At 43.8% G+C, this 12651-nt stretch overlaps 1 protein-coding gene across 5 annotated transcripts in view; it reads right to left on the bottom strand.

Annotated features, from left to right (window-relative positions):
* Positions 1 to 509: 509 nt before the first annotated feature.
* Positions 510 to 12651, bottom strand: part of LOC139554796 (semaphorin-4A-like) — a 54682-nt gene continuing 42540 nt past the window's right edge. For 4 of the 5 annotated variants that reach the window (XM_071367950.1, XM_071367948.1, XM_071367952.1 and 1 more), the window contains 10 exons: positions 11381 to 11486; positions 10138 to 10260; positions 8271 to 8398; positions 7998 to 8179; positions 7263 to 7407; positions 6536 to 6725; positions 6303 to 6418; positions 3963 to 4126; positions 2756 to 2847; positions 510 to 2545 (listed from right to left, as the gene is read on the bottom strand). In XM_071367950.1, the coding sequence (XP_071224051.1) occupies positions 1668 to 2545; positions 2756 to 2847; positions 3963 to 4126; positions 6303 to 6418; positions 6536 to 6725; positions 7263 to 7407; positions 7998 to 8179; positions 8271 to 8398; positions 10138 to 10260; positions 11381 to 11486 (2124 nt within the window). In that variant the 3' untranslated portion in view covers positions 510 to 1667. The remainder of the gene's footprint in view (positions 2546 to 2755; positions 2848 to 3962; positions 4127 to 6302; positions 6419 to 6535; positions 6726 to 7262; positions 7408 to 7997; positions 8180 to 8270; positions 8399 to 10137; positions 10261 to 11380; positions 11487 to 12651) is intronic. The other variant, XM_071367951.1, reaches the window with a different exon arrangement.

Raw genomic sequence — 12651 nt, 5'->3', positions numbered from 1 at the left:
ATGCTAAACTGGTGTCTGTTGAGTGGCTGTTTGTGTGTAGTGGTCGCCACCCAGTGGACAAACGGGAAAACTTCATAAATTACCTACCTACAGGATATGGAGCCAGTTCAGTTGACAGACTAGTCTATTACATCAAGTTACTGATGAAAAGCAATCTGATCATGTTGAGTCCAGTCATCTTATCAGTTCATTGTAGCAAGCCATAACATGTATCCATCAAGCCCATCTAAGTACCTTTTTGCATATGGTACTGAGGCTGCGTTTAAACAGGCCTACAAATTGATACATGGTCAGTCTTTTGACTATGAAGACTTACGGAACACAAGCATATCTTTGTTAAAAAACTGTTTCACAACACAGCACAATGGCCAATTTATATGGAGAACAGCCTGGAGCCATTTTCTGTTAAATCCTACTCAACGAAGCTTACATTAATAGCATAATACTGTGAAGCTTTCAAATGCGTTAATGAGATTTACGGTAGGCCTAAATTCAACAAATGACACAGATTTTGGTTTTGGACAAATTGAACTGTTTATTTGCAACATTAGAACAGTAAGATACGATTGTATAAAAATAAAGACAACTTATTTTAAAAAAGTGGTTTGTGATCTGTACCAAAGACAATAAGTACCATATTTGTTTAACTATTAGTCTTCCTCATCTAAAGCAGCTTAAAATGAACCACCTTTCATCTGTTTTCAATCTACGAATAGCTGTCTAGCAAAAAACATGTTTGTTTTCATCCAAAATGCAATTTTGGCAATTTCACAGTTTTCAAAGTGATTTTCAGATTTCTGTCCAGTTAATACACTGACAACAAATTAACAAAACTAAAAGTCTCTAAACACCAGAATAATCTTGTTTGTTCTGGAAGAGATAAGCCTACAGTGTCAAATCAACATCATGTTCTCATGGCTTCACAGACTGCAGGATTTCCCAAAAATGTGCGTTTGGGTGAGAGAAAAAGAAAAGCAAGTTGGAAACACTTGAAGTCATTGGCAGCACATTCAATAGAATGATAAAAAGAAACTGGCAAAAAATAAATAAGAGTGGAAAAAGCCGTGCTCCGTAACTTTCGCTGACGCTGCAGAGTAAGAAAGTGGTTTACAATGTAGACCTGATGCTACAAAAACACTGTTCGAACAGAAAAGGCTGTTTTTGTGTTCTTCGCGATATGCATCCACACTGCCTGGGATTTGAGTGGACACATTAGTTAATAGTTAAGAACCAATTCAGTTTTTTTGGTGGCAGTGTAGAGACAGTCCTTCATGTACATTCGATACATCGGCTTTCTTGGCTCTTTCATTAAATACACAAAAACAGTCTAGTCGATTGATCCTCAAATCAAAAGTATATACAGCACAATATAATACACAATATTACATAAGAGCAGTGAGAGTGATGTTTATCAGTCTGCCCATTTGATTCACACAGGCTGGTATCGTACCAGAATAAAACAGTGTCCTTTTAGTTGAGTTACCACAGTCTATCAGGCCAAACAGTCTTTCTCCCCGCCATGACAGTCCACACAATTCAGAGTGCTGCAGTTAGCCGTGTTGATGTAAAATCCCATGGCTCAGAGCGACCATGTAAAAGCTTCATTGCTCTCAGGAAGAGTGGATATGATACTGTCAATAGTCAGGGTGCGATACGGTTGACTGTGCTCAGATAGGGGTGTTTGGCAGATGCCCGTTGGAGCCCTTAGGCGTGCCGTTACACACAACCCCATTGGCTTGGCCATTGTGAGCCGCCTGCCCTTCCCGCTTGCCGTTGCTGCGCGGTGACTGACCCCCCCGGAGGGCCTCCCGCTCCTGATGGCCACCCCTCTCCAAGTCCCTCCCTGGGGCGTTGGCTTGGGGCGCCGTCCTACTGCGGCAGCGCTGCCTCATGCCGTACAGCGCAATGGTTAGCAGGATGCTAACGCAGCATGCTAGCAGTACAGATACCACCACCAGCTCCTTCAGGTAGGTTTGCCCCATTGCCAGCTGCAGCCTGTCCCCTCCCAGCGACTTCACCTCAGTCTCCTCCGACTGCTCCACCCAGAAGGTAAAGTTCCTGCTGGTCCGCCTTGTGGTGGCCTGAGTCTCACTTGACGGCGCGGTGGGCTTTGGCTCGGTCTGCTTGGGCCACGTCAAGGGCGGGGTGAGCCATCCTCCTGAGCCGGCCTGGGTGATTCGGGGGAGGGCCCGGATGGTTGGGGGGAGGGCCTGGGTGGTTGGGGGGAGGGCCGGGCTCTGGGGGCGGGTGGGCGTCACGCCAGGGGCAGTGGCCTGGGTGGTGGGGCTGCTCTTCTGCTTTACCTGGTAGATGGCCAGGTTCTGCTGGAAGCCGTTCTCTGTGGAGAGACACAGGTAGTGGCCCAGGGTGGTGGGCGTGGCCAGGAAGTTCAGGCTTCCGTCCTCCAGCTGCAGGTAGATCTCCGGGGAGAGGCGGCTGTTGGGTCGCTCCCAGTGGCGGTGGGCCAGGCTCGAGGTCTCTGGACACTGCAGTCGCACCACCTCATTCAGGGACACCAACACCAGCTCGCCTGGGGGAAAGGAGTCTAACAGAATTCAGGAGTCACTGACTGAGGCCCAAGTTCAGATCGAGCCAGATGCTAGTTATGACAGACAGCGGCTAGCCCACACACATACAATGCAGTGTGTATCCATCTATAGACTAGTCTGGCAGATAGATAATAGGATAAGCATGGAGATGTTTGTCTACAAAGTTCCCTGTAAGCATGAGGGCTGTTTACACTAGTGATTCTCACCTGCGTTTCCTTTGTGCAGTCCAAATCTGGATCTGGGCATCATGGGCGACACACACGCCTCCTGCACATTCCCTCCATCCACATCCTGGCCTCTGTAGAAGAGGAGATAAACACTGTCAGTGTGTGCATTTTTTTTTTTTTTTTTTACGTGTGTGTACAGTGCATTCGGAAAGTATTCAGACCCCTTGACTTTTTTCCACATTTTGTTTCTTTACAGCCTTATTTTAAAATTGATTAAAATTGTGTTTTTTCCCATCTACACACAATACCCAATAATGACAAACCAAAAACATGTTTTTTGAAAATGCAAAAATACAAAACTGGAATATTACATTTACATAAGTATTCAGACCGTTTACTCAGTACTTTGTACCTTTCCAAATCATGTCCAATCAATTGAATTTACTACTGGTGGACTCCAATCAAGTTGTATGGAAGCTACAATCTGCAATATTAAAGCTGATCTCGAGGATGATCAATGGAAACAGGATGCACCTGAGCTCAATTTCAAGTCTCATAGCAAAGGAATACTTACGTGAATAAAGTATGTTTTTATTTTTTTATTAATACACTTGCAAAAATTTCTAGAAAACTATTTAGGCTGTCGTCATTATGGGGTATTGTGTGTAGCAGAACGACAGATTTGTACCTTGTCAGCTCGGGGATTCGATCTCGCAACCTTCCGGGTTACTGGCCCAATGCTCTAACTACTAGGCTACCTGCCGCCCCAAATGGAGATTGCATGGCTGTGTGCTCGATTTTATACACCGGTCAGCAACGGGCGTGGCTAAAATAGCCGAATCCACTAATTTGAAGGTGTGTCCACGTACTTTTGAATACATAGTGTATGTATTCTACCTATACCCTAAATAATTACCCATTTAAATGTTATTCTGTTTTTTCTTAAATATTATGTGCCGGTTTTCAAGAAACATTAATCCTACTCCTGTACTAAGAAGCATGTTCAATGGAGATTATCCATTTAAAGCGCTTGTGTGTCAGGGAATCCAGCCCTGAAAGAAATAAATGAATTCCATAAAATCTAAAAATGTAACAGCCTTTATCCAAAAGTAATTTCTTACACCCGGCTCTACGCAAGTTGTATATTACTCTTGCCATGGTACATTCTTTAAATCCTACAGTGTATTGGCGTTGTGCCTGCTGGGTGGAGTGGTTGTAATGGAACGTGATGAGGTGTGACACTCACACGTTGTCCTGGATGCTGGTTGCATCGGTACAGACTTTGTTGGAGGGGTCCCAGCCACAGAAAGGATCCCGGGACAGCACACACTCAGCACAGCTCCTGTAGTAGGAGCAGTTGGAGACCGGGACCCTCACCACACCTTCGGATGAGCCCACAAACACCACACCCTGTGGGGGTGAAGGATAGCATTAGTCCTAAGTTGCTAATGTTAGTGTACAGCAGGTCACCAACCTTTTCTGAGTTTTGAGTCCAAAAGCAAGCCGAGATCTCCCGCCCAGATTGATTTATATTTTAAACGTTCGTTTTTATTTTGCTGGATTAATAGCCTGCACCTAATGGGTCAGTCTAAAGGTAGGGAGGGCGTGAGCAGCGGTGAGGCTGCCTCTCCCGTGACTCACCTTCCCTCCACTCTCTCTTCCTCCGCTGAGAAAAGAGGATAGTCTTCCAGCTGATGGCGAAACTCATGTCGCACTGTATTAATTCTGCCTCAAGCAGCATTTCATGTTACTCCTAACAAAGACAAGCCGCTAATATTAACAAGGCAAGCCTATCGGAGCACTTTGCTGTACTCATTCATTGCAGCTGCAGTGCTGGTTGTACAGCAGTAAGTGGAAGTAGAGGGCTTATATATATTTTTTTATTACTTATAAAAACCGCAGCTTTTTGCTGTATTCATTGAGTCTCCAGCTGGTCATGATTTTAAAAGTTTTGAAATCTCACAATATCAATTTTGTTGTGTGTCCAAAGCTTATTTTTACAGTCTATGGCTCGAGGAAACTGTGCAGACATGGTGATCTGAGCTATCTGATTGGCCAGCGGTAGGCCTGTAAGTGCACTTGATTTGCTCTCTGGGCCTGCCGGGTAGGCGGAGATCTACCATCAGACACATGAAATGCTTCAAAATGGGAACACTTTCCTTCCCGGCATTAGGGCTGCTGATTGAAGTGCACCTACCACCAACAGCACAAAAATAAAGAAATAAAACAATACTTTTTTTGGAAAGCAAGAGTATTGTTTTTTACAGAAATGTTTGGTGTTCGACTAGGAATGCTTTGGAGATCAACCAAGTTGGTGACCACTGGTGTACAGCTATGGCAAACAACATACGGGGATATGGATAGAAACATGTTAGCATTAGTATACACTTACATGAACAAGTGTACAAACTGATTTATTGGGTAGTAATTACGAGAAGGATTAATTGAGGCAAATTTTAACAGTTAGTCTTGGTTGAAGTGTGTTGCTCTCAACACTGGGGTTGTGGGTCTGGTCACGTACTGAATATAAGCACTTCTTCAACCGATAAAAGTGTCTGCTAAATAACCATATTTCGGTTCAGTCAGAGAACAAAGATTCTCTGCGACGTGTGTTGTGACCCCTGCCTGACATGTACAGTACATTATGTCTTAGCTACATAAATAAGTGATGATTTCAACAGACAGCACACGCATGCTGAACTAGAACCATACTGCACACACAAGCTGAACCATACTGCACACACGCATGCTGAACTAGAACCATACTGCACACACAAGCTGAACCATACTGCACACACGCATGCACACCTTGAATACATTTGTCACACTGAAGCGCTGCGTCATGAACACACATCCTAGACAGACAGCTCTCCAGCTTATTTCTCTCACTCTCGTGCAGCAGATCCGAGAGAGAGGGCTTATCGGGGCTAATACCGTCGCCTTCTCTACGGTCATCCTGTCTCGGACACACAGTCCTGCAAAAGCTTACCAGCTTCTGTTCATTTAGCCTACACTATGGTCTACACTGTACACTTAACAATAGTTAAAAACAGTAATACAACATTTTTTTTAAAGAACATATGTATTTGTCATCAGCGTTTCATTATTTGCGAAGGCTGTTAGATAAAACCTTAAACATCTTTATTGCCACTGCATATAATATTTCAGAGTTTCTGCATGTGTAATTGACTTTGTGTCTATTCGTTGCTAACCAACCATCTCGCACTTCACAGAAGGCATGAAGCCATTAAGGGACACACTCCCCAGGCCATATCCATCTGTCAGTCACCAGCAGATGTGACGTGATTGGTTTAGACCTCTTGGCATATTGGTGGGGTTCGAAAGCAGACGAACCCAGCACACACAAAGGAGATGACAGGGGAAGTCAATGTAAAGGTCGCGTGAGAGCTTTGGCGACAGGGAGATTCACTGGTTGCGTCGTTCGCGGCTGAAGTGCTAATGTTAAGTGCCAGCAGGCCCCTGTGGTGTAGAGGCCGATTAAAATGTGATGTGACAGCGAAGGCGAGGGTAAAGTGGGATGAGTACCTGACTTGAGATGGAGAATACCTAATGACTAGAAAGGTACCTTGGCTATTGAGAGCAGGAGGTTCTTTACGGGCTGAGGCTGCTTGAAGACCTGGATCTCCTCAATGATGTGTGCACCCTTCTCCAGCAGCACTGCTTTGTGGAGGTAGCCTGATTCTGAAAGCAAGCGTTTGAAAGAAATGACTAAACACGGTAATGGTGCGCACATGCATACATGTACTGAGTAACACATTGATATTTAGGTCGATTCCAGTTGAAAACAATGTCCAGTACCTGTGAGCAGGAAGAGGATGGTGTAGTCCTTGCCGTTGGCGGCCTGTACTCTCTGGGTGACCACGTGGCTGTAGCGCTGGTCAGGTGACACCATGGTCAGGCTCTTCCCCACAGGGTGTACGCTGTCGTCCGCAAGGAAGTTCTCTTTGACAAAGCGAAGGGTGTTGTCTGAGGCGTTGTGCAGGCCACACTGAGAGGAGGGAGAGAGGGATTGAGCCAGGTACACCTTGATAAACATCCAGCTGTATGCCAAATTGTCCTGAGTCATCCACAACAAGTATGCTAAGGAGTTTGAAGAAACATTGAATAAAAAGAAGATTAAAGTCGCAAAACGCCGATATCACATTTGTTATGCCAAGTTAAATGTGTGGAAGTTTCTTCATCATTGAACATCAAACCAGGCCAGGCTTATGATCTTAGGCATGGCTGATTGATCCTCAATGCAATACATCATGGGGAGACAACACCATGGGGAGACAACACCATATGTAAACAAATCAGAACCTTAACTAACATTTACCTAGGCAAGGATAAACAAGGCATTCTCCCGGCATTGTTTGGTCTGAGTAGCTTTTGTTCTGTTGGGTCTTCAGAAGTTGTTTTTAATTCTTAATTATATTTTCCTTTCATCCAACTTCTTTGAAGAAGTCAACATTTTCTAACAAGCCAATTTATTTCTGCTGACCCTCAGGGGACCGCTGTCATTCGAGACGGAGACACCGCTTACCTCTCCCGGGTTGGCGACCTTTTCCTGAACTCGCATGCTCCACCGTAGTGTGTCTCGATTCAGGACCTTGTAGTTGCCTGCGAAAACTGCTTTGATGTCGCCCAGGCGGAACGCACACACTGCCGACCGCCCTGAGTTCACCGACCTAGTAGTGCACAAACATCAAATACACTTGCGGTCACAACCATGCTACAATCTGGTAGCAGCTAAATAAGTAAAAACTTGGCAAAGGAACTTGTCATGCAATTTTAAAAATCCCAAACACCCTTCTGAAACACACTTCTTGTTTCAAAAACCCTCGACACACCAACCAGTAAAAATAAAAAATAAAAAGTGGTCTTGTTTGACAAATGTTTTTCTGGGATTCAAATATAATTTGGAGTTCATAATACTATACTATAAACGACCGGGACTGGTCATTCTCTAGCAAGGTACAGGTAACTGCCAAAATAAAGGAAACACCAACAGTCTTAGTGTGTTGTCCACCACGAGCCGCCATAACAGCTTCAATGCTCATTGGCATAGTTTCTACAATTGTCTGGAATTCTATTGGAGGGATGTTTTTGTTGTTGATGGAAGGCGCCGCTCCCCTGAAAGTGTTCCCATAAGTGTTCAATTGGGTTGAGATCTTGTGACAGACCTGTAAGACCTGCTAACAAGAAACAACGGTTGCCATTCGTACAGGAGATGTCAGATGACTTAATGCCATTCATAGCGAATGTCTAAACTACTGACCACTGAGAGCTGAAGATGCCGAAGAAGAGGGTGTCGTCCACTGGGGCGCCCTCAGGTGGCGGGAGGGTGACGATGTCCTGGATGACGTTATAGGGCAGCTCGTTGTCAGACTGGCACAGGAGCTGGGCTTTGGCAAAGGTTGTCCAGCGTCGCTGCAGGGTACGCTGGCCCCCAATGTCACTCTGGGACAGAGAGGAAATGGTTGAGAGGATTATCATTAACATGCATCTGCACACACGCAGATGTACAACCACACAGTAATGCATCTCTTACCGTGCAGACTTGGGCGATCCGAGATACAGTGAACTTGTTGATGAAGTCGTACTCGCGGCCCACCTCGCTGAAGAAGAAATAGATCTTCTCCTCACTGGGGACAAAGTTGGAGCTGATGAAAGTGGGATCTGGAAAAAAAGATTGAACAATTGGCTAGACTAATCGAGAGATAAGTGTGTTACTGAAAGCTTGTTAGGCAAATTAATTAAAAGGAATCATTTGAACGTATTCCAGACGTATTGGTTTGGAGGCTTAACCAACGCCAACAGATTTATAAACTACTTCCTTAAATGTAGTCCTTTGAAATGTACACTTCCTTTTAGCTGTACTTTGTGGAAATGTACAGTACCAGTCAAAAGTTGACACCTACTCATTCCAGGGTTTCTATATTCTTACTATTTTCTACATTGTAGAATAATAGTGAAGACATCAAAACTATGGAATCATGTAGTAACCAAGTAAGGATTAAACAAATCCAAAAGTATTTATATTTGAGATTCTTCAAAGTAGCCACCCTTTGCCTTGACAGCTTTGCACACTCTTGGCATTCTCTCAACCAGCTTCATGAGGTAGTCACCTAGAATGCATTTCAATTAACGGGTGTGCCTTGTTAAAAGTTAATTTGTGGAATTTCTTTCCTTCTTAATGCGTTTCAGCCAATCAGTTGTGTTGTGACAAGGTAGGGGTGGTATACAGAAGATAGCTCTATTTGGTAAAAGACCAAGTCCATATTATGACAAGAACAGCTCAAATAAGCAAAGAGAAATGACAGTCCATCATTAATTTAAGACATGAAGGTCAGTCAATGCAGAACATTTAAAAGAACTTTGAAAGTTTCTTCAAGTGCAGTCGCAAAAACCATCAAGTGCTATGATGAAACTGGCTCTCATGAGGACCGCCACAGGAAAGGAAGACCCAGAGTTACCCCTGCTGCAGAGGACAAGTTCATTAGAGTTACCAGCCTCAGAAATTGCAGCCCAAATAAATGCTTCACAGAGCTCAAGTAACAGACAGTGTGCAAAGCCGTCATCAAGGCAAAGGGTGGCTACTTTGAAGAACCTCAAATATAAAATATATTTTGATTTGTTAAACACTAATTTATTTGGTTACTACATGATTCCATATGTGTCATTTCATAGTTTTGATGTCTTCACTATTATTCTACAATGTAAAAAAATTAAATAGTTAAAAAAATAAAAATAAAAACCTTGAACGAGTAGGTGTCCAAACTTTTGACTGGTACTGTAGGTATTTCTCCCTCTAAAACGTATTGCTAAATATCCAACTGAATGTACAAAACATTATGTACACCTGCTCTTTCCAAGACAAACTGACCAGGTGAAAGCTATGATCCCTTATTGATGTCACTTGTTAAATCCACTTAAAATCAGTATAGATGAAGGGGAGGAGACGGGTTAAAGAAGGATTTTTAAGCCGTGAGAAAACTGAGACATGGATTGTGCCATTCAGAGGGTGAATGGGCAAGACAAAAAATGTAAGTGCCTTTGAACGGGGTATGGTAGTAGGTGCCAGGCGCACCGGTTTGTGTCAAGAACTGCAACGCTGCTGGGTTTTTCACGCTCAACAGTTTCCCATTATGTATCAAGAATGGTCCACCAACAAAAGGACATCAAGCCAACTTGACAACTGTGGGAAGCCTTGGAGTCAACATGAGCCAGCATTCCTGTGAAACACATTCGGCACCTTGTAGAGTCCATGCCCCGACGAATTGAGGCTGTTCTGAGGGCAATGGGGGGAGTGCAACTCAATATTAGGAAGGTGGTCCTAATGTTTTGTACACTCAGTGTATGTAAGCGCCTTGGGGATGTGTGTAATACATCATGAGTAGTTTGTTGCAGACACGTACCCTCCAGCCAGCCCAAAGTGTCATCCAGCTTCAGATCAACATGGCTGCCCTCGCTGAGGTGGCGGGAGATGACCGGTCGGTTTCCCATGTAGTCCGCTACTGTTCCAGTGTACAGCTCTCCATCTGAACACACACACACACACACACACACACACAGTGAGCGTCATCCAGTACAAGGCATGTGAATCTGAGTAAACATACAGGAGAATTACATAAGAGTCAAAGCTGAAAAATTCCTCCACCATTAACAGTCCAATACCTTTATTAAATGACAGAGTTAAAGAAATGTACTGGCTTTGGATTACGTCATGGTCAGAGGAAAGAAAAACTATTATTGAACAGTCCGTGCATGTAATCATTATGTAATGTACTGGAAATGGCCTTGCACTTCAAGACACAATGCCTTAGCAGGTGATGACAGATTCTGTCAAGACTTGATATTTATTGCGAGGGACATGACCCAAATACAAGATGTGTGCAGTGTTAACCATTAACCTTGCGTAGTACGTGTCAGCTGTCATAAGAGCAAGCTCTGCTGGGGACAGATTCTCACAACCAGGGACATTTCAAACATCCCCCTCTCGGTCAGTGAAGTCACAATCTCGAAAACATAAAATGTTAATTATGGCCAATGACAGTAGCCAATAGGCCTAATCAGGATACATATCTTGCCCATAAACCTCCTCTACTCAGTACTATAAATATTTGCTCGCAGTTACATCTCGCCTACATAAAAGGTAAAGACATCAGAACAAGGGTTCATGGGCAATATGATTATTAGCATCTGCTCCTCCTCTCTCTCAGACACAATCAGATTAAAACACCACCACATTATCACCACCTACACTGCACACTACTCTTAACCCCCACCCTACAATGAGATGGGACAAATATGACAACATCGAAGAGACTAAGAATCGCACACGGTTCCCTATCCCCCTAGGCACTCCTGTAGATCTGAAAGGATTGGATTTCTTTCAAGCAATGTTTTAATTTCTTCATGTTGCCTTCTCATTAAATGTTCACCATACAACTCAGACCTATCAAATCCTTTCAGATCTAAAGGAGTAGACACCAGTATACCATAACATGTCTGATATCATTGGTTCGTAATGGCACACTTCCTGGAGAATGAGGAAGGCTATGATGTCATCATTGCCCTTAGCCAATTACATTTCATTGTCTAAAGGAAATGTCCTGTGGTTCTTTAACTATCCTCCACTTCCTGTGAGTCATCTCTTACCAACGGTGATGGCCGAGTTACGTTGGTAGGGGTCATAGGGGCAGCGACCTCTGCCCTCCTCTGGCTTTCCGCTGGGGCTCGTTACCAGGGAGAACGTCTCAGAGTTCTGTAGGGAAAACAGCAGACTAGAGTCAGGCTTGGAGGGAACCAAAAGTAATTCCACTACCTAAGAATAGTAAGTGAACCTTTACTTAACTGGGCAAGTCGGTTAAGAACAAATTCTTATTTACAATGAAGGCCTACCGGTGGGTTAACAGTCCGCCTGGGAACAGTGCGTTAACTATCTTGTTCAGGGGCAGAACGACAGATTTTTATCATGTCAGCTCGGGGATTCGATCCAGCAACCTTTAGGTTACAGGCACAACGCTCTAACCACTAGGCTACCTGCCACCACAGTAAAGGCCCCTTTACTGGCTCAAATAGCCGACCAATCAGCCTGTTACCAACCCTTGGTAAACTTTCGGGGGGAAAAATTGTGTGACCAGATACAATGCTATTTCACAGTAAACAAAATTACAAACTTTCAGCACACTTAAAGGGAAGGACATTCAACAAGCACTGCACTTATACAAATTACAGAGAAATTGATGATTAAAAGATTGTGGGGGCTGTTTTGTTAGACTTCAGTGCGGCTTTTGACATTATCGATCATAGTCTGCTGCTGGAAAAACACCCCCTGCTATATTGTGGATAGAGTTACCTGTCTAACAGAACACAGAGGGTGTTCAATGGAAGCCTCTCCAACATAATCCAGGTAGAATCAGGAATTCCCCAGGGCAGCTGTCTAGGCCCCTTACTTTTTTCAATTTTTAGTAATGACATGCCACTGGCTTTGAGTAAAGCCAGTGTGTCTATGTATGCAGATGACAACACTATACACATCAGCTACTACAGCGACTGAAATTACTGCAACACTTAGAGCTGCAGTTAGTTTTAGAATGGGTGGCAAGGAATAAATTAGTCCTTAATATTTCAAAAGCATTGTATTTGGGACAAATCATTCACTAAACCCTAAACCTCAACTAAATCTCGTAATGAATAATGTGGAAATTGAGCAAGTTGAGGTGACTAAACGGATTGTAAACTGTCATGGTCAAAACATATTGATACAACAGTAGTTAAGATAGGGCAAAGTCTGTCCATAATAAAGCGCTACTCTACCTTCTTAACAGCACTATCAACAAGGCAGGTCCTACATGCCCTACTTTTGTCGCACCTGGATTACAGGTGCCACAAAGAAGGACTTAGGAAAAATGCAATGGCTCAGAACA

This window comes from Salvelinus alpinus, chromosome 26 (genome assembly GCF_045679555.1).
Source record: "Salvelinus alpinus chromosome 26, SLU_Salpinus.1, whole genome shotgun sequence".
NCBI lineage: Eukaryota > Metazoa > Chordata > Actinopteri > Salmoniformes > Salmonidae > Salvelinus > Salvelinus alpinus.
This window is presented reverse-complemented; position numbering and strand designations above follow the sequence as displayed.